Source organism: Schistocerca serialis, chromosome 6, assembly GCF_023864345.2.
Source record: "Schistocerca serialis cubense isolate TAMUIC-IGC-003099 chromosome 6, iqSchSeri2.2, whole genome shotgun sequence".
NCBI lineage: Eukaryota > Metazoa > Arthropoda > Insecta > Orthoptera > Acrididae > Schistocerca > Schistocerca serialis.
Window position 1 is genome coordinate 12,740,091 of NC_064643.1, and position 22,358 is coordinate 12,762,448.

The window sequence follows — 22,358 nt, forward strand, 5'->3', positions numbered from 1 at the left end:
TTGTGGCTTTGAGAGAAAAAGCATTTTATACAATAGAAGAGTTCGAAATAGGCTTTAAAAATTATCTCAGACAGTAATATAGTTTCATTACATTAAACTTATGTATGTGATTCTACATAATACATCATGCGCAGTATGATGGACAATTTAATGTCGAACAGTAATTACGTAAAATATTTTTTAGTCTGTGCGTGTTATTTATGTAATTGTATTGCTACGTCTGTGTACACAAAAGATTATGTTGGTTGCATTTTTAAAGGTGTATAATAAATAAATAAATGAAACATCCTTCATCTGAAGCACTTGATTAGATAGAAAGTGTGTATTTGTAATTGACCTTGATCTTTTTTCCTTTCAGATAATTTTGCAGTTACAGTCATCTCGAATACAGGCTGCTGTGGCAGACTTATATCCATTTATGGTATTTACCAAACTATTCTATTCGTTATGTTCGGCTGACGTAGAGACCCATAAATCTTCCTGTCTATTCCAGAAATTGGGAATCTAGCACTTTCTGCAGTGTTTGCTTATTTTTACATGACATCCATTTTCTCACTGTCATTTCTTGCGGTGGTAGATTTTATATTGCCACAATATTGTTTTCCAACTAATGAGAACTAATCAAGTAGATATATATGCAAAACAGAACTAACAGCCCCTTGGTTTCCAGAGCTCTTACTTCCATAACATAAGGTGTGCAAAGTTAACGTATCTATAGAAATACCAGTAACTTGATGTTTTTAATTTCTGGATCTGTGTCGTTTACCAGTCATGATTGGACAGACTGTGTGAAGATTAAATATGCAAGAGTTATTTATCATTTTTCATATATATAAGGAAATATATATGATACACACACTGAAGAGCCAAAGAAACTGGTACACCTGCCTAATATCGGGTAGGGCCCCGCGAGTATGCAGAAGTTTTGCAGCATGACGTGGCATGGACTCAACTAATGTCTAAAGTAGCCATGGAGGGAATGACACCATGAATCCTGCAGTGCTGCCCATCAATCTGCTAGAGTAGAAGGGGGTCGAATCTGTACTGAACAGCTTGTTGCAAGGCATCCCAGGTATGCCCAAACATGTTCATGTCTGGAGAGATGGAGGCCAGCGGAAGTGCTGGACGTGTGGGGTGTTGGATTGACCTGCTGGATTTTTCCAAGTCTGTCGGAATGCACAATGGACATGAATGGAGGCAGGTAGACATGATGTTTACATATGTGTCACCTGTCAGAATCGTATCTAGAAGTATAAGGGGTCCCATTTAATTCCAACTGCACACGTCCCACACCATTACAGAGCCTCCACCAGGTCAAATTGCGTGAACATAGGCTTGCAGTGCTGCAGTCTTTAGCTTGATGCAAAGATTCTGACTGCTTTTTTTATGTAGCACTGCCACATACTTGCAGCCTTCAGAATATCCCCATAACAGTAGGCCATGATTGATGTGGCTATTAAATATTGCATAATGCACTGTTATAAGGTATGGGTCAGCTAATACACCTACTGTTCTCCTCAGAAGGTATATTACTGTACACACAAACTAAGTTGACACTCGGCGCGGTGGCTGAAGCGAGTGACAGTGGAGGCATCTCCCATTTACAGTCATTCCCATAAGCCACGGCGCTGAGTGTCAACTTACTTTCTGCAGACAGTACATCGGAGAGCTGGGAGCACACATACACTGTTTGTTCATTCATTATTAATTTGCTGTCAATCAGGAATACCAGCAGTTTGATAGCCTCCATATTATCGGGGTATGCCACATTTGTAAGGCTGCATGTAAAATTTTGTTGTGTTATTTCTTCATTCGTTTTCATTTTATTGTCGAAGAACCATTGTTTGATGTTTTGTAAGATCACATTTGTTGTTTGCAGAGCTTGTGCAGCAGTTTTTATTTTCGCAGATACAAACAGTGCACTGGCAAAAAATAAGTTAAAATCTATGTGAATGATCATTGCTGCCCAACCGAATGAACTGCTGGACAAGGAAATATGCATGTGTGGTTGGACATTTAAAAAAGTCAAATTCGTAATGTCCTGTTGGTGCCGAATTCACTGAAGACATGATACATGCACGGATTGGAGAAGGATAGAACTGTCTCTGTTATTTTCCTTGAGTTATTTAGTGAGATTACAGAATGCATAAGTCTGGCAAATGAGTCAAGGATTATACACTTCAGAAAAGTTGCAGTAACATTTTCAGGGATCAGACCACCGCTATTGTCGCAGGTTCGAATCCTGCCTCGAGCACGGGTGTGTGTGATGTCCTTAGGTTAAATAGGTTTAAGTAGTTCTAGGGGACTGATGACCTCAGAAGTTAAGTCCCATAGTGCTCAGAGCCTTTTGAACCATTTTTTTAAACTAGTAAAGAGTATAGGAAGGTGTTTTGTACTGAGTGACTAAATCAGTCAAACAACACTTCGAAAATGTGCCTCTGTTTAATGGTTTCGTTCAAATTTAAATAAGAAACTCTCGTATTACAACGAGCCAATAATAGCAACCAAAGCATTAAGCCGTAAAAATCATATGCAAAACTTACGATAAAGATAGTGACATTTATAATAAGTATCCTTTACTTCCAAAGCAATTCGTATTTTCTCCTTGAGTTTCATTCTTCTACACATTTTTCTAACGCACACTGTGGACATTTTTATAAGCGGAGGTAAGTTTCTGGAAATTTCTTGTTTAGTTATTAGTGTAAGATCTACAGTCTCTATTGGATTGGATTGGCTTTGTCAATAATGATTTTTAATTCTGTCATAAAATGCCCCCACTTTCGAAGTCAGTACTTTAATCTAAAAAGCCATGGATTCATGTCAGCAAATAACAAAACATTTTAAATTAATCAAATAAACTGGCTTGTTCTAGTGCGTAGTTCAGTTGCTTTGTTGTCTTTGGTTGTCGGTATTATTAAAATCCACTGCTCCGGTATGTCTTCATTTATTAAAATACAATCTCTGAAAAGCAGTTTGTTTGGAGGCGTACAAAAACCGGTGCTGTGTTCATCTAGGTTTGTTATTTTGAGTATGCGTATGGTGTCCATTGTCATGTAATCGTATCGTGTTAAGAAGTTATTTGTGTGTTCGAAGTTTGGTTGCGCGTTGCGCGATTACTTGCTAGTTGCAAGCAGTTATTTTTATCAGTGTACTGCTACAAATTATTCGATTGTTGTAAAAGACGTCTCCAGGGCTATTACGAGTCATAACGTCTCAAAATTGATGAAAATACGTCCTCAAATAATCTCCCTTCATTGTCTCATACCATTATTATATATACTGTCTGATGTTTTGGATTCCGGGGGAGAAAAACCGGTAAATTAAGTTTGTAATCATTTATTTGATGGTTTCAGGTGCATTAGTAACATCCAGTACCGGTATGTAATTTCACTGATAAAATAAAACCATTACCGTCACACCCCTCCAGTTCTGTAGGACTACGGTTTTGTTGAATACACATTTTTAATATTGAACTGTATTAATCATCCCTTTTATGTGTAATCATGCTTATTTCTAGACCTCGGTATATTTATTTTATTACGCATTTTATCGCAGTCATGTTTTACGTGAAGTTTCATTGCTCACATCGAAATAATTGTGACGCATTGGCATTATTTCACCTAAACCAAGTACGTAAAGATCTGTATTTACGAAAACCGGTACATGAAATGTGTAGCTATTGTAATTGGAATTGTGAATAAGTTTTGTTTTAATTGTAGCGTAAATCATTGGTAAGGTTGAAATATGGCATCCCGGCTAAGACACAAGTTGAAAATATGATCACTATTTTTTATTTACTTAAATTTGCCATATTTCGTGACAGTGCCTTTTCCGTTAGACATTTGCAAGGCGAAATTAGTCTTGGCTTCAGTTGTCTAAGTATGATTCTACAATGCATCATTGTCGGCTGCAGAAAAGACGTGGTTCAACGTGTTTCTCTCATTTTGGTGTTTCAAATACAGTTTCTTCAAATGTAGTTTCTTCTTTTTAGTTAATACAAAAATAATAGTAACATAATTCAAATTTATTTATGACGGCGACCTTCACATTGTTCTTCCGTCAACATACACCAAGAGTTAGCTCCCGACTAACTATAGTCGAAGACGACTCCAATGTCAAAGATATTTTACACAATTCACAAGTTTCCACTTGTAATCAGTCTCTTTGCTATTCTTCGATACATTTTCTAATAGTAATCAATATGCTTTTACTCTCAAAAACAGAAGTAAATTAACATATAATAAGACAAATTATAATAAATTCTGACAAAAATATAAGAAAACATTTACAATTCGGTATCGACAAATACGGTAAAAAAATAACATCTCCCAGATCCATTAAACTGCTCCCCAGGGCTTTTGTTGTTATGGACATATACAACAAAATCCCGACAACACTCAGTGATGGATCTGTATTACACAATTAGTACATTAATGACGCAGTCTGATAGCCTCTTCCAAATTTGGACTCTTTGAATCTGTGGACTTATTACTGGCTGTTGTTGCAATGATACATCAATCCCATACACAAAATTTTCAAGTAAAGAAATTATTTAACATGACAAATATACATGGTATAAAACATACATGAGAAATATTCTAACATACAGCATGCAGATTGAAAATAATAGAAAGGTAAAACTCATTTCCTAGAATAAGTTTTAATTTTTTTTTAAATATTAATGTTAATTTCATTATGCTTACATATTGTACAGTAAAAATGATATTGGACATATATAGTGTAATGTGTTTTTCTCTATATTTGCCTTTTATATATATATATTTTTTTAACATCTGATTTTTTTTTTATTTTTATATTTTTTTTATTAGTCATGGATTTTTTGTTTTTTGTATATTTTTTTTTTGCTTATGATTTTCTTTTTAAATTTTTTTACTTAGGTTTTTTTTATTTTGTATTTTTTTATGATTTTCTTCTTTTAGTACAGCTAAAGATACATCAGTATTATCTAAATTTTTTGCAATTATTTATGTACACTTTCCTCTCTACTACAATATTACTACAAGTCACATTCTTGTGAAGAGTACTTTTGCTCCCCACAACATCAGTATAAACAACAATAAACTGCTCATATATCATGAGGCTTTATCTAAAATTGGTTTTGAAACTTATACCTTTGCATGCATGTCCTCACATGCATGCCTTCACCCACAGGGAAGACTTAGCTTCCAAAAATTAGAAAAATTCAGAAATGCTCACTATGGAGACTTTTTTTTGTAAAAAAGTAAAAATAAATCTTTCTCTCATTCTTTGTTAGAACAGTGTTTTTCATCAGTTTCAATTAATATGTGACTTCAAATTATTAATTTATACATGCAAATATACACACTTCGTTGTACAGGCAGTTTTGTTCTAACAAGCGTATTGCAGTGGAGAACTTTTGTTTTAGATGATAATAGGTTATTTAAATTTTGAAATTATGATTTCTGTTTATACAGTTTTTAAGAGACAACATTCCTGAGACCAAATAATTTCTTTGACTTAGGATACACCAAAAGATAAGCATTAGGGTGTGGATTTTCTATGACTTCAACAGGCCCAATATAGATATCAACGAATTTTTTAATTTCTGAAGTTAACATTTTTGATTTTTCATGAGATTTGACCAGAACAAGATCCCCAATTTTAAAAGTGGTTAATCTTACCCTATTGTTATATCTTTTATTCCTCTTTTCCCCTTGTTTCCTCATAGTTTCCCTGACAATATCTTCTCTCTCTTGCATAGTTAAAGGTGTACATTTAGGAAATTCAATAAGTTCTGACATAAGATTTGGAGGTCTAATATTAAACATAATCTCATATGGTGAAAATCCTGTGGAACTATGTTGTAGGCTATTCATAATATCTTCAAAATTTCGAATGTGCTCAAACCAGGTTGGATGCTTATGGCTACAATAGTTTCTACAAAGTCTCCCAATTTCCCTCATATATCTTTCTGCAGGATTGGTGGACGGAGAATAAACAGATATAAGTATATGCTTCAATTTTTATCTTTCAATAAACTTTTTCCAAATTTTAGAGGTGAACTGTGAACCATTATCTGATAATATAGCTTTTGGTTTACCCACCTGTTCGAAATAATCTCTTTCAATTTTTATTATAATTTCATGGCTAGTAGCTTTTTTCACTGGATATAGTTTAATTAATTTTGAAAATACATCTACCATAACAAATATGTAACAGTAACCACCTTTACTCTTTGGTAACATTCCATATACGTCCACTGCGATAAGATCTAAAGGTTTTTCCGGAATAATGTTTTGCATCTCTCCACCACATCTTTGATTGCTCACTTTAACTCTCTGCCATTTGTCACAGGTTGCCAATTCTTTTCTTACCTTCTTTCCAATATTGTAAAAATAAACATTTTCTTGTATCTTTTGAATAGACTTCTGTATCCCACAATGACCGAAACTTTCATGTATGTAAATGATCAGCTTATCAGCATCTGCCTCTGACCAACACAGTTTCCAATTATCAGAATCTACATCTGTTCTCCGAAACAAAATCCCCTTATGCAATCTGTAAAATTTATCAAGTTTCTCATACCCCTTCTTGCCTAAACATTCTTTGATTAATTTCCAACTCTGATCTAAATTTTGATTTTTTCTAATTTTGTTACACATAGCTCTAATTGTTTTTTCATTTTCCACCCCTTTCAAGTATCTAATTTTAAATTGCTTTTCCTCCTCTTGTTCAAAAATCTCCTTTTCTCCCCCAATTGGTAAACTTGAAAGTGAATCAGCTACTACATTCTCAGAACCTTTTATGTGTTTGCTTTCAAAGTCAAACTGTTGCAGTAAAATTGCCCATCTGGTCAATCTACTGTCGTATAATTTGCACTCTTGTAAGTAACTCAAAGCTTTGTGATCCGAAAATACTATGGTTTTATGTCCAACAAGGTAAATTCTAAATTTTGTAAAAGCCCAACGAATTGCCAAAAGTTCCTTCTCTGTGACTGTATAATTTTTCTCATGCTTGAGCAACATTCTGCTTGAAAATGCTATGGTACAATGTATCTTAACTCCATTCTCTACTCTTTCTTGAAATAACTCTGCTCCAAGCCCATAATTACTGCTATCCGTGTTCAAACAAAATGGAAAACTAAAATCAGGTCTGCGTAATAAGTGTTGCTTTCTCAACTCTTGGTTAATTTTATCAAACTCTTCCTGACAACTTTTATCCCAAACCCAAACAGTGTTTTTCTTAAGTAATTGGCTTAAACATGGTGCATTCAGACTCTGATCACTTATATGTTTTCGGTAATAACCGCATAACCCAAAGAACGACTTTAATTGTTTTTTAGTCTTACGAATAGGAGTTTCTGAAATTGCTTTAATTTTTTCTGGATCTGCCAAAATTCCCTTGTCTGTGACAACATGACCCAAAAATTTCAATTCAGAAACTGCAAATTTACATTTCTCTAATTTCAATGTCATCCCCCCTTTCCTAAGTTTTTCACAAACTGACTTCAAAATCAAAAAATGTTCCTCCCAATTTTGCCCTGTAACCAAAATGTCATCTACATAAATTATCAGTTTAGACGCAAGTTCTTGCCCCAGTACATGATCCAAAGCTCTTATAAATTCAGAAACAGAAGAATTTAACCCAAATGGCACAACACAATATTGGTAACAGTAACTCTTACCATTGTACAAGAAAGCAGTATATTTTCTAGGATTAACCGAAAGTGGTACCTGATGAAAACCCGAAGTTAGATCCAAACTTGACATATATTTTAAATCCGTAAATTTATAGAGTAACTCATCAATATTTTCAGGATGGTCTATCTGTCTGAACAAAATTTTGTTTAAGTGTGTAGAGTCCAAAACCAATGTTACTCCACCATCTTTTTTCGAAACTACTACTAGAGGATTATTATATGCACTGATACTCCTTTCTATTATATTACATCCTTCCATCTTTTTCAGCTCTTTCTCAACACCAGGTCTTTTTGATATTGCAATACTGTATGGTTTTATGAAAAATGGTTCATGAGGTTTTACCTGAAGCTCACACTGACAACCCTTTACCCTTCCAGGTATGTCACTGAAAACATCACTGTATTCCCACAGCAGATTTTCTAACTGTTGTTTTCGCTCCCCAGATAAATTTTGTGTTTCTGAAATTTTCAAATTTACTAAATTCCCAAATTCAACTTCATCGGTATCAAATCTATGAGTTTCAATATTCTCCAATCTTTTTTCTTTTAGTAAATTGATACTGTCAAAATTTCCATTACTCTGATCACCAAGTGTGTTCGCAAAATTTGTCTGAATGTACTCCCTTTCACTAGTTTCTACAAAAGTTTTTTTCCAACCCAATCAAATGCTGTATTTGCTTCTACTATCCAATTCATACCCAAAAGAAAATCCTCATTAAATTCCTGAATTACGAAACATCCATGTGTGAACAACTTGCCTCCAATTAAAAATGTCACTAAAGCCTGGCTTTTTACCAATTTACTGCTCTTCCCAGTAGCACCTTTTATCTTTACCCCAACAACTGGCATTTCAACATAATCTTTCCCCACTTTCAATTTCTTGCTTAACCTTTCAGATATTCCCGAGATCTCACTTCCTGTATCAATTAAACATTTACCAATCCATGACCCAATTTGAACTTTTATATAGGGACTGCAAAATTGATCACTTTTCTCAGAACCTGTATCCTCATGTAATAAATCACTTTCAATTTCCCCAAACCTATACTTATCAGAATCATATGGCATATCATTACATGTATTATTTGTCACAGTTATAAAATTTGCACAAGACACAAAATTGTCATGAGTACTCTCTATTATCTCAAATAGCCAAGAATTTTCATCCAAATCACATTGTATACTATTGAAGTACTTATCCTTCAGCTTTTCAAAAATAAAATATCTCATCTTTTTCCACCACTCAGGACATACAGTTTCACATACATTAATAAGCATCTTTCTAAAGTTCTTGTCAAAAGAAATAGTTTCACTGTTGAGCCATATATTCATAAGAAATGTGTGTGTATCATTAGTATCTGTAAAAGTTTCACTTAGGTTACAAGTTATACATGTGTCATTGTCATTTGTGTAGTCAGATTCTTTATCAACAACATCAAAATTCACACTTTCACATACATCCAGCTTGTGAGCTTTATTCATCCTGGTAACATCCCTGGGAATTTCTATAATATTCTCACTATTTAATCCATTTTCAACCATGTATATACCCAATTCCCTATTTAAACTAATGAAATACCTTTCCTCAACATCATCATCAATACCATTACCATCATTATCAACTTTATCAACAACATCATTATCATTACACATATTCAGGTCATACACATTCAAATTATTCCCCAAAATATTATTTCCCCTTTCTAAAGTTACCAGATCCCTTTCACCAACATTTTCATTCTCACAGCATGCATTCTCTCTTTCATTCACACACATCTCTGAACTACTACAAATTACATCATCTGACAAAGTGTTGATCTTTTCTGCCCGAGTGTAAAACTCTGTTAAATTAAATGAATCACAATTACTTTTATCTACTGTATGTTCTTGTGTACTGAAAATTTTATCTTTATCAATATTATTTTCCTCTTGAAATTTTTTCAATAAGTAACAACTAATAACCTCATGTGATAGCTTAGGTTTGGAACTGTCATGTATGGGTTTATGATAGTCACATCCATTGGTCCTTTCATCGTGCTCACCTTCTGCCTCAACCTTGCGGACCTTCAAGGGGGCGTCTACTCGTTTTTTATTTCCGGTTCCTGTATGAACTGGTGATTGTGGTTCTGCCAATGTCTCTGATCAACATTTCTGGTTGGTTGGTTTCGGGGAAGGGGACCAGCCAGCGAGGTCAACGGTCTCATCGGATTAGGGAAGGATGGGGAAGGAATTCGGCCGTGCCCTTTCAGAGGAACCATCCCGGCATTTGCCTGGAGTGATTTAGGGAAATCACGGAAAACCTAAATCAGGATGGCCGGACGCGGGATTGAACCGTCGTCCTCCCGAATGCGAGTCCAGTGTCTAACCACTGCGCCACCTCGCTCGGTTCAACATTTCTGATCCCATTCCTATGCCAAACATTACCTGACTGTTGGTAGTTCCTATTGTACGGACCTCTATCAAAATTTCTGTGATTTTGATCCCTAAAGTGTTCTCTATTTTGTTGATTATTAATGTGAAAATGTTGTTCTTGTTTTGGATAAAATTTATGGTCCTTCTTTTCAAAATTGTTATATCCCCCTGAATTTTGACTGACGCCATGATAATTGTTTTGTTCCCTTTTTTGAAAGTTGTCATTTCCCCAATTTTGACCATTACCTTTCTGAGTAAACCCATCAGGACAATGAACTAAACTCAACTGCATTGCTGATGGCAATCTTCTCTTTAAGGTATCAATTTTGATCAAGTCATCCAAAGGTTTTGTTAAATGAATAAGTTTTTGAAGTTCACTTTTGCAAAATTGTTTCATGCTCCCATCTGATTCTCTATAGTTTCGCCCATTCAAAAATTCACTTTTGATTCTAGTTTGTTTAAGATCATCCCAAAATTTTTCCAGAGTTACAATCTGGTTTGCCCAAGTCAAAGCTTCCCCTTCTAAGAATTTTTTCACAAATTTAATTTTTATTTCATCTGGTGAGTGAGGTAAAAAACAATCCTTACAATACAGCATAAAATCAACAGGATGTAAGGGTCCATCTACCGAAAAGTGCTTCAGTGGAATATTAGATACAAGATTACATGTGTTGACATTGTAATTTTTGCTTTGAAATTCAATGTTAAAACTTTCAATTTTTTCGCTAAGTTCTTTGACAGATTTTTTGTTTTCTAAATCATTGCATTCTACTTTTTCTTCTAGAGTAACCAAACGATTGTCAAACTTTTTGTATTCTCATCCAAATTTTTTATATCACCTTTTATCTCATTAAAATACATTAAATTTCGTTCCCTATCTACCAGTAACTCATTTTTTACAGTATTAATTTCACCGCTCAATTTAGCATCAATTTCATTTACTTTTGCTTCCACAGATTCAATTTTTTCCTCAACACTGCCAACTCTGTTCGAAAGCTGACCCACTTGGGTATTGACTGCTTGGACTTGCAACAAAATGTTATCAATTTTTTCATCCCAGTAAGTCTTATTGTCGTCAACTGATTGTTTAATTTCTTTCGTGAAATTTACAAGAAAACTTTTTAAATCAAATTGATCGGTTCTTTCTCTTTGATTTGACCTGTCCTGATGTTCGAAGTCTATTAAATTACTACTTTCTACTTTAGGCACAATACTCTCGAAAAACTCATAAGTCATTGTGAAGAACAAAAATTTATACACAACAATATAAAACAAGATAAAAATATTGTATTAACAAAATACGAGGTTTTCGTGACTTATCTGGAACACTCTTCTACTGTTGCAAAACCACGTTTTCCATCCATGTGATTGTTGACCAAAATTCTTGAAGTATTTTCTTCTGTCGAAAATTATATTTTTTGCCGAAACCTTTCTTCTCCAAAACTTTTACTTCCCGATGAACACAAACACTGTAACACACATTCTGAAGAAACAGGTATTAACACGCAAAACTGTTCTTCCTCGTAGCACTGTTGAAAATCTCGTGAACACAATATCCCGGCTACAGTCCCCAGTTGAAATATGGCATCCCGGCTAAGACACAAGTTGAAAATATGATCACTATTTTTTATTTACTTAAATTTGCCATATTTCGTGACAGTACCTTTTCCGTTAGACGTTTGCAAGGCGATATTAGTCTTGGCTTCAGTTGTCTAAGTATGATTCCACAATGCATCGTTGTCGGCTGCAGAAAAGACGTGGTTCAACGTGTTTCTCTCATTTTGGTGTTTCAAATACAGTTTCTTCAAATGTAGTTTCTTCTTTTTAGTTAATACAAAAATAATAGTAACATAATTCAAAATTATTTATGACGGCGACCTTCACATTGTTCTTCCGTCAACACACACCAAAACAATAGTCAAAGACGACTCCAACGTCAAAGATATTTTACACAATTCACAAGTTTCCACTTGTAATCAGTCTCTTTGCTATTCTTCGATACATCATAACAGTAGCAACACTTTGCCTCGATTTTGTTGCCTACAGCGCCAGCAGTGCCCCAAGAGGCTGCTGCGTTACACTGTGAATTCGCCGCGATCGTGAAAGAGAATAGTGGTTGTTTATTTCGATTTATACAATGGCTTTTACTGGCGGGAGCGTTTGTAGCGCAATAAATTGCACTAACAACAGGAAGAAGACACCACAGCTGTCTTTTTTTAGGTTTCCTAAGGATCCTGAGAGGTATATACCATCATGTTACTAAACTGTATCGTCAGGATTCACTTGCAAACTATATGTGTATAAATGATGAATGTTTCGTTTTAGGAGCAGAAAATGGCTTGTTAATAGCAGGCGAGAAGGCCTCATTAAGAAAGAACCAGTGTACCTGTATAATAATATTAGGTTTTGTTCGCCACATTTGGAACAAAACCAGTTCATGAACGCAGACAACAGACTCGTGTGGAATGCAGTACCCACACTGTTTGACATTCCAAATAAGCCACCTCAGCTGACGATGAAGAGGAAACTGCCACAAAGATTCGACAGTCAATCTAAAGCAGTAAAACAGTCCTATGACACAGAAGCAGCCGGTTCAACTCTGCATGTATCAGTGCCAGATTCGTGTGAATCGTCAACACAGATTTGCTTTGACGATGAAGTGGTTAGATTAAGTGCAGCTGTTCGTGTCTTACAAAAGCGTGTGAAGTGTCAGAATGTGCAAATCGCTAGACCTTGAGCGAAACTATTACGGGACAAGGAAAGTGCCTACAGACAGCGACAGAAACTGTATCAGAAGGAGCAAGTGAACAAGGACAAACGAATGTTAAAGACTGTAGGATCCCGATATTTAAAAGAAGTGCCCTTGACTTGTTGGTAAGCCAGATTACCATGCCATTGAGAGAAAAACGTGCTGCAAGATGGAAAGACGAAAATAATCTGTTTCCTCTAAATTTATTATATTACAGCACTCAGGCATACAGGTTTTTGTCAGAATGTTTTATGCTTCCATCAGTGCGTACATTACAAAGGTATGTGGAAGGCATACAAATAAAATGTGGGATAAGTGACTATATATTCCATCTTTTAAAGCAAAAGGTGCAACATTTTTCTTATATTGATAAACTTGTGAATATGTCATTGGATGAAATGTCTCTAATGGCAAATTTGACATATGAGGCACAGCTAAAATTGCGAACAGTGTGTTGGTGATAATGATTAGTGGCATTTTTTCATGTTTCAAACAACCATTGCTGTACTGTTTTTGTAAGGGAACAGTGGGAGCTATGCATTTGACTGCTATATTTTATGAAGTACTCAAGAGACTTAAGGAAATTGGCTTGGTTGTAAAGACCTGTGTGACTGATCAGGGTTCAAATTTTGTGGGCTGTAGAAAGAGACTGGGAATTACACAAGACAATCCAAGTTTGGTATATGAGGAGCAGAAGATCTATTTCTTCTATGATACCCCACGTTTGTTTAAGAGCATCAGAAACAACCTATTTAGGTATGGCATAATTCATACATCAAATGATGGTTTGGTTGGTACTGCTTCTTGGAAGGACATTTCTCAGCTCTATTCAAATGACTTGCACAGGAAATACAAGTTAGCTCCGAAGCTGACTAAAAAAGCTGTCAAACTGCCAGCTTTTTCAAAAATGAGAGTGGGTACTGCAGTTCGTGTGTTAAGCCACACAGTGGCAGCTGGTATTGACACACTTGTATTTTGTGGTAGTATGCCATTATCTGCAACTGGCACTTCAGACTTTTGTCAGAAAGTTAATGACATTTTTGATTTCTTTAATACATACAGTGTGAAAGGGCCTGTGCATCTAAGAAACTGTATTAGGAGTGATTCAGAGCATCTGGATGTTCTACATGTGATGAAGCCATGGATTCACTCTTGGAAATTTGTAGGCTCTGATGGAAAAGATTACTCCCTGAGGATAAAATGTGTAAAGGGGCTTCTAAGCAATATATGTGCTTTGGAAATGCTTGCTGCCGAGGTACTGACTGGAACAAAATTGTACTTATTCTCACGTAAAATTAACCAAGACACATTGGAAAACTTTTTTCAACTATGAGGCAGAGAGGTGGTTTTTGCAGCAACCCATTTCCAAGGCAGTTTTGTGCTGCATTTAACAACTGTACACTAAGCAAACTGATAAATTCCTCTAATGTGGCAAGCAGTAATTGTGAAGGAATTGACTGGGGTCAGGCAATACTGGACATGAAATCTGCTCAAACATTAAAGGTCTCTCAGTTGTTATGCAGTAGTGATACAAGTTCTGCAACAAAGCTACCAAATGTGGAAGTTCCAGCAGACCTTGAAGAACAAAACAGTATGAGATATGTGTTTGGTTACATGTTGAAGAAACTTTTTTCTTTACATAATTGTGTCAAGTGCAGGAATCTACTTGTAGACAACAGCCAGGACTTAGATGCAAATGACAAATTTTATTGCCATTTCAAAAGTTACAAAGACAATTTTGAAGCTTGGTTATTTGCAGTGAAAATATTTGTTTATGTTTGAGGGATTGTGAAAATCAGATGGCATCAGTTTTTGATGAACATTCTCACAAGAAAAACTGTGGTGAATTATATGTAAACTTGTTGCTGGCTGTCCCAAGTTTTCCCCCTGGATGTTGTGAAGAAACTAAGCTGCTGTTAATCAAGATATTTGTTAAAGTGAGACTTGTTTACCGGCTCAAATATTGGAATCAAGACTTAGTTTCTAACAACAAGAAAGCAAATAAGAAACTGAAGTAGTTGGCTCATTTGGGCTGCTGATTTCTTTGGTATGTATTTCGTTCACTTCTGTTGTTAGTCACCTAATTTTCCTTGCTTCTTTCGTGTGATGACATTATTTTGTCAGCACCTTGTGCACTGACTGATTGATTGAAAATTATTCAAATATTTGGTTTTTCTTGAAATGTAGTGTAATCAGCTCATTATAATGTTTTTAGCATATTTCTCCCACTATTTTGCAGTTGCTTGTGTCACTTAGAATAATATAAAGATGAAGGTCGTACTTGTGGCAACGGGCGAAAATGACAAACGCAGTAGGCCTACAGTTCGATAAACGAGCTGTCGGTCGTTTTTGCATGTAGAGGTACATGTATGTGCTTCCTACATGTGAATCTGTGTGTTTATAATCTTTTGATATCAACGTGGTAAGCTGCAATTCTGTCCAATGTCAAAAGTGTTTCTTCACGAATGTGTTGTAGCTTGCCACTCTATTCATGATTTTTGTCCTTACTTGCGCTTTTTTTAGAATCATTTTTAGTAACATATATGCCTTCTGGTACCACACAAACCCTTGGAGCCAAGAAAATAACTCAAATAATTCGGAAATGAAGAAGGAAATGGATGCAAACAAACATTATGCTTACGACGCATCTGACGTTCACCTTACCTGCCACTTGGAGCGCTAGTGTCGCTCCATCTGTCAAACGGCAACAATTTTTACAGCAGTGAGTGTCGCGACTGTTATATTAGACTGTGGATACATTTTCTAATAGTAATCAATATGCTTTTACTCTCAAAAACAGAAGTAAATTAACATATAATAAGACAAATTATAATAAATTCTGACAAAAATACAAGAAAACATTTACAATTCGGTATCGACAAATACGGTAAAAAAATAACATCTCCCAGATCCATTACAAGGTCTTGGTAGCATAACTATGACTGTGTAGCTAATATCTAAACCCCAGAAAGCACCAAGCTGGTATTCCGAAGGGGGTGTGGAATCTGAGAAACAACCAGTATTCAAGAATATTGCTATCAAAAAGATGTTTTTGGGAGTTAATTTGACAAACTTAACCACGATAGCCTCATGATACTTATTCAAGAAACTGGACTAAGCAATAAATGCTTGTGTGTGAAAAAATAAACGTGTTTGGAGTCCAGTGAACAACATGAGCCATAGGTAGCCTATATGAAATGTGATGTGATATGGCATCTAGGATATTTCGTTTGTTTCAGTGAAATATTTTGAGTGTGTGTTTTGATCATAATATGAAGTTTATTTTTTGTGGCTGGTAGCTTAGACTGTATTGTTTGCTAGGTGTACTTTAAGTCTAGGCCTACTGGAGATTGTGTTCGACTGGGGGAATGCTTGTGACATACAAGGTGTATATATGTGTTCATTTACATTGACAGGCTGATCTGTAGACTGGTGTAAACATATATCTAGGATAGGTTGGGTTGGTAGGTCATTCCATAGATACATTTAAGTACCTATGTGAGGCTCCATTTTCGAATTGGGGTCTGGTATTTTCAAGTTTTTAATATATTTGAAGGACTAATAGAAAGAACATCCTGGGCCCAAAACTACCTTTTCTCACAGAGATCCTGTTAGTCCCTAGCATTTTATTTCGCTAACATTTACGTGTTATTAGTTAGGTGAGCAGTTGATCAGTTCTGTCTCTTATATCTCCACCACGTTAAGGGTGTTGTCGTTCATAAGCTTGGTATCACATTTTTAACTAATCCTGTTTTTGGCATTTCAAAGATTGATTTGGACACAACAGTTCATAACCAGTTCTTTGTCTTGCCTTTCTCCAACCAGTCAGTTATAGAGAGGTCTGTGGTTTAACATGAACCCTAAAAACAGTGCAGTTTTTATATTAACAGATTGTTGCCAGAGGTTAAAGAGTGATAAATGACAGAAGAAAGGGGTTGTGACATTTTGAAAACTTAAAGTAAGTGCAATTTTAGGGTATGCCTTCTTGGTCACTGTCCACGTTCTCAGACTAACATGTAAAAATCATTTTATGTACTGTGATATCATGTCTTAGAGTTCAAGTTTGTTGTCTAGATAACAATAGGGGGAACAATCTTACACGTGAGGTGACATCAGTGCAAGAATCCAAATATTAAACAATGAAGTTATTAAGGAATTGTTTTATAAAGAAACAGTATGGCTGGTCACTACTGATAGTCAAGTAAGCAAGATCCCAGGAGGCCCTACTGCTGATTAACACTTTTAAAAGTGAAACACTAATCTTATTTTTCAGAACTATTCATTCTTGTCCTCACATCCTGTCTGTCTGCGTGAGGTAGGAACTAAGTTAAGGGGCCATTGGAAGTGTTCTATTCCACCTGTCTCCTTTGACCCATGACATAATGGTGTTGTGTGTGTGTTTTTGAATTGGTTTGTGTTTGTTGAGTTTAACATGTGATATTGGGTTCATTATCACTATGGTAACATGGGTTTATTTGAGTCTGGGTAGCCAGTGCTGCAATGTGGGTTTGGAAATCTTCATTTTTCAGTGATGGTTTTTTATGTGTGTGGCATTTTGTTAGGTTTGATTAGTTTTGTGTGTGTGTGTGTGTGTGTGTGTGTGTGTGTGTGTGTGTGTGTGTGTGTGTGTGTGTGTACTGGTAGCGGCGGTCAACCTAGGTGATTTTGTTGCATGCTTTTGTTGGTAATAAACTTTTATTTGGTTTTAATCTGTAGTAATTTTGATGTTCTGTCTGTTTTACATTTATCGTACTTTGGTTGGTTTTAATTGATCTGGTGTATATACAGGTTTTTGCGTTTTCGAGTTGTTGAAGGTTTTGGTTTTTGTGGTGTTTTTTGAGTTATGTTGGTGTGTGAAGTTTACATTGTTTTCATTATTATTATTATTATTATTATTATTATTATTATTATTGCTGGTAGGTATTGAGAGCTGCATTTGAGCTACATGGGTCAAGGGAAACGTCTGATTCCACTCTTCAGGTTGTAGCTATTGGTTCCTTGGTATCTGGGCTTCCTTTCAGCTGTATTGGTTCCTTGCTATCTGGGCTTCCTTTCAGCTGTAGAGGTCGAGGGAAACATCTGATTCTGCTTTTCGTGGCACTTAGGCAGTCTAGGGAGTACATGCGCTGATCATGAGAAAAGTACCTATTTTTGAAGGAAACACGTATTTCTGAAGATATAAGCATATATATGCGCTGAATGCCAAAAATTTTTTTATTTCAAAACTTGAGTGTTACAGTCATATCTGACGCGCTCTTCACCAAAAAAGTACTTACTTTTCATTTCGATGCAAAGAAAAAAATCAGTTAACTGTCTCAAAAAATTTTTTTGTATCAAAAATGACATATTGCATATGTATGCACGGAATTTAATTTTTTTTTTTCTCTCCTCTCTCTCTCTCTCTCTCTCTCTCTCTCTCTCTCTCTCTTCTAGAAAGGTGGAATTAATAACAAAATTGTGGAATGGGTTTTCCCCAAAACGTTGACACCAGAGAAATTCCGCCAGGTAGTTATTCAGCATAGCACAGTGAGTTCTGAAAGGCCTTATAGGATTTTTTTCTTTAGCTTTTTGCCAGACTGACTCCATGTGATTTGTGGTTGCGTTTGTAAAGGGATCGAGAAAATAGAAACAGTGAAAGTAATCTTACTTCAATGATAAAATGAAACTACAGAACAACCGCGGGAAATAGGGGGTCTAGCGCAAGGACAACCTAATTTTAACAATACAAAACATCACATCACATCACCCCTAAAAAAAGTCTCACCCTACGACATAATGCTACAGCCACAAAGCCAGCAGGAATCGTACAGTTCACTCGACCTATATAGCTCAAACCAAGCCCACAATACCAAAAAACGAACATCTGCAATAACGAAAATGGCACTTACGCAGTTTAGGGGGTACATGCACTGATCATGAGAAAAATACCTATTTTTGAAGCAAACACATATTCTTAAGATATAAGCATATATATGCACAGAATACCAAAAAAGTACTTATTTTCATTGGAGGTGGGGGGGGGGGGGGAAGATTAATTAACTGTCTGCTTTCACCAGCTTATTCATGTTGCTATGCCAATATGCTGCAGACATTTTAATATATTTCTTCACAGAGTTCTTTAGCCATAGGTAATGCTGACAGTTTCATACATCCTTACCATGATAGCTATTGTTGGCTTTGCATATTGTTGCATATGGTATTTGTCCCTGTTGCTCACAGTTATGCATCTTGATCAGTGCGCCCAACAACCTATATTTTTCTGTTGAGGCTGTCCGTTTTGAAGTATCGTATATTACTGCGTGTGTCAAAATGGCGAGAAATTTTCCAGATTTGAGCAATTTGGTAATGGAAGATTTATACCATGTTATGGAGAACACCCGAAGCTCAATACAATGGGCTAGGCAACAAGGTCTTATGAAGAACGATATGGTGTGTGAAAATAGGTATTGTGTTGGATACAACGAGATGAAGCTGGAGAAAACTACAGGGAAAGATGGCGAAATTTGGAGCTGCTCCATTGGCAGGGACTGTAGAAAGAAATGTTCAGTCAGGAAAATGTCATTTTTTGCTGGCAGTCATTTAGACATTTCTAAAATTGTGCAACTGTCTTACATGTGGGTTTTCAAACTCAGTAGGCAAAAGTTTTTAATAAGGGAGCTCAAAATTGGCAGTGAGCACACTGTGTTCGATTGGTGCCAATTTTGTAGAGATATCTGCCATGAATATTTCTTAATTGAGCCAATAGTTTTGGGCGGCCCTGGCCATACCGTTGAAATAGACGAGAGCTGCTTCGTCAGCACCATCGAAGTCATAGGTGCGAGAGCAATGGGTCTTTGGTGGTTATGACGTTGAGACAAAGCAAAGCTTTATGGTTGCTGTGCCACAACGTGATGCTACCCATTTGCTGCCAATTTTGCAACAGTATGTTTTGCTACTGGAAACACAGCAGTTTCTGATTTGTGGCAACGTACAACACCATAGGTAACTTGGGCTACTTGTCGTTGCAGTGTGTGGCTGATTTTGATGAGTGATTTATGTCCAGCATTTTGATGATGTGATAGGTGAAAGCAGACAGTTGGTATTGATAAAAATCAAAATTTCTGTTATGTAAGCTAGGACTAGTGGGCCAGGGAAAAAAGTAACCAGTCGCTCGGTCATTTCAGAAAAAAATTGATATTTGCTGGATGAATTCCCGAATGTTTAATGGGTTTAAAGACATTTTTAAAAAAAATTTATTCTCAACATTTAGAAACAGTGGCTATTTTTTGCTTTTACAGGCATCTGTTTTTATATAAATTATTCAGTACTGAGTTGCCCCAGAAATTTCAAATAAGAATCATTAACTGGACTATAAATTAAAAACCATGATAACCATGCTGAATGTATTCCTTAATATAGGCCCTACTTTTAATGGCTCAAACTTGTTGATTGCAAGCTAAAAAAGCTCATTCTTTAAACTATTTAATTGAATAGATAAAAATTCTACTCGTCAAGCAGCGGCAGAACACATACATAAAAGACAGCTGTAATTAGCAATCTTTTGGAGCCAGTGGCTCCTTCTTCAGGCAGAAGGGTGGAAGGGGAAGTAATCGAGTGAAGGAGAAAGACTGGAGAGGTTTAGGAAAAGGGGTAGATATTGGTTAAGTCACCCAGAACCGCGGGTCAGAGGAGACTTACCGTACGGGATGAGAAGGAAAGACATTACTTACGGCAAGTCTCCTCTGACCCGCTGTTCTGGGTGACTTTCCCGATATCTACCAATTTTCCTAGACGTCTCCAGTTCTCTTCCTTCACTCCTCTTCCGTCTTTTATGTGCGAGTTCTGCTGCCACTTGGTGAGTAGATTTTTTATCTACCCTAATTGTATTTTTCCAAAGTAAGAGTAATTTCTCAGCCTTAATATTTATTGTGCTATTTCACTATACAGTATAACTACTTCTTATAGTGAGAAGCTTACACAAAATGTACACTATTTTAAAAAATTGATTTTTTGAATTTTTTCATTCTTTGACCTACAATATCTTTGTAAGGAGAGCAGATAAAAGTCTGAAAATTACACACTTAATGGATCTTCATGATATCAAACTTAAATTGGAAGTAACAAACAGAAAATATTGTGGGGAAGTGTAATCAAAGACGGCAATTTATTGGCAGTACGAAGGAGATTGCCTACACTACGCTTGTCCGTCCTCTTTTAGAATTCTGCTGCGCGGTGTGGGATCCTTGCCACATAGGACTGACAGAGTACATTGAAAAAGTTCAAAGAAGGGCAGCACATTTTGTATTATTGTGAAATATGAGAGAGAGTGTCACAGAAATGATAATGGATTTGGGCTGGACATAATTAAAAGAAAGGCATTTTTTGTTGCAACAGAATCTTCTCATAAAATTCCAATCACCAACTTTCTCCTCTGAATGTGAAAATATTTTGTTGACACTGACCTACATAGGAAGAAACGATCACCATGATAGAATAAGGGAAATCAGAGCTCGAACGGAAAGATATATGTGTTCCTTCTTTCTGCGCTCTATACGAGATTGGAATAATAGAGAACTGCGAAGGTGGTTCGATGAACCCTCTGCTAGGCACTTAAATGTGATTTGCAGAGTATCCATGTAGATGTAGACAAGCCTGTACAAATCTGTGTGTTGTCATCCCCCTTCCACCAACATCTGTTCACTCACACTTAGTTAATAATGAGCCCTTGAAGTGTGCAGTTGAACAATCGAGTCTCAAAATAATGAGAATAGTTTTTCTAAGTGTTGGTTACTAACCTTGAAAACTCAATAGTGTGTCATTTAATTGCCAAAGTCAGGATAAATTTCTGAAGGACAAAAGCAAACCTTGGCAGTTGATGAATGTATAGTTCTTGCTGACTTTTCTGAAAACTATTCCTTTGTTGTTCAAGTGAAATACAAGGGCACCACTGGGTAAACAAACAGGCCACAGTTTGTCCATTTATGTTCTGTTATAAAGATCCAGATAAACTAGAGTCATAGTTTTTGTGTTGCAAATGATTACTTTGAGCACAAAGCTACAGCAGTGCATGCTTTTCACCTGCAGTTAACAAACTACGTAAAACAGCACGACAGTTCCATAAACAAACTGATGAACTTCTCTGATGGTGCTGCAAGCCAATATAAAAGCAAACAAATATTAATATCTCATTTCTCCAAGAAAAAAAGACCGTTGGCTTGGTGCAGAATAGCACTTTTTTGCATCATGCCCTGGGAAGAGTGAGTGTGATGGCATAAAGGGTACAACAAAGTGAGCTGTCACAAAAGCTAGTCTGCAACGGACCTATGAGAACCAAATCTGGACACGTCAAGAAATGTTCACATTCTGTATAAAGAATAGGTAAAAGGGATTACGTATGTTTCATTAAATGTGAGGAAATACGAGAACTCTATGCCAATGTCTTGGAGGAAAGATTCAAAACTTGTCAGAAGGTTAAAGGCACCTGATCTTTTCATTGTTTTATACCTTAGTCATACAACTTGCTCAACTGTATCACTG

The 22,358-nt window shown here is 36.0% G+C and overlaps 1 protein-coding gene across 5 annotated transcripts in view; it reads left to right on the top strand.

Annotated features, from left to right (window-relative positions):
• Positions 1-12,188: 12,188 nt before the first annotated feature.
• LOC126484159 (sex-regulated protein janus-A-like) overlaps positions 12,189-22,358 on the top strand; it is a 48,032-nt gene continuing 37,862 nt past the window's right edge. For 3 of the 5 annotated variants that reach the window (XR_007587818.1, XR_007587819.1, XR_007587817.1), the window contains exons 1-2: positions 12,189-12,334; positions 12,419-14,889. Coding sequence is in view for 2 of the 5 variants with exons in the window: in XM_050107558.1 (XP_049963515.1) it covers positions 15,461-15,564 (104 nt within the window). In the remaining 3 variants the exon portion in view is untranslated. The other 2 variants (XM_050107557.1, XM_050107558.1) reach the window with 2 other exon arrangements.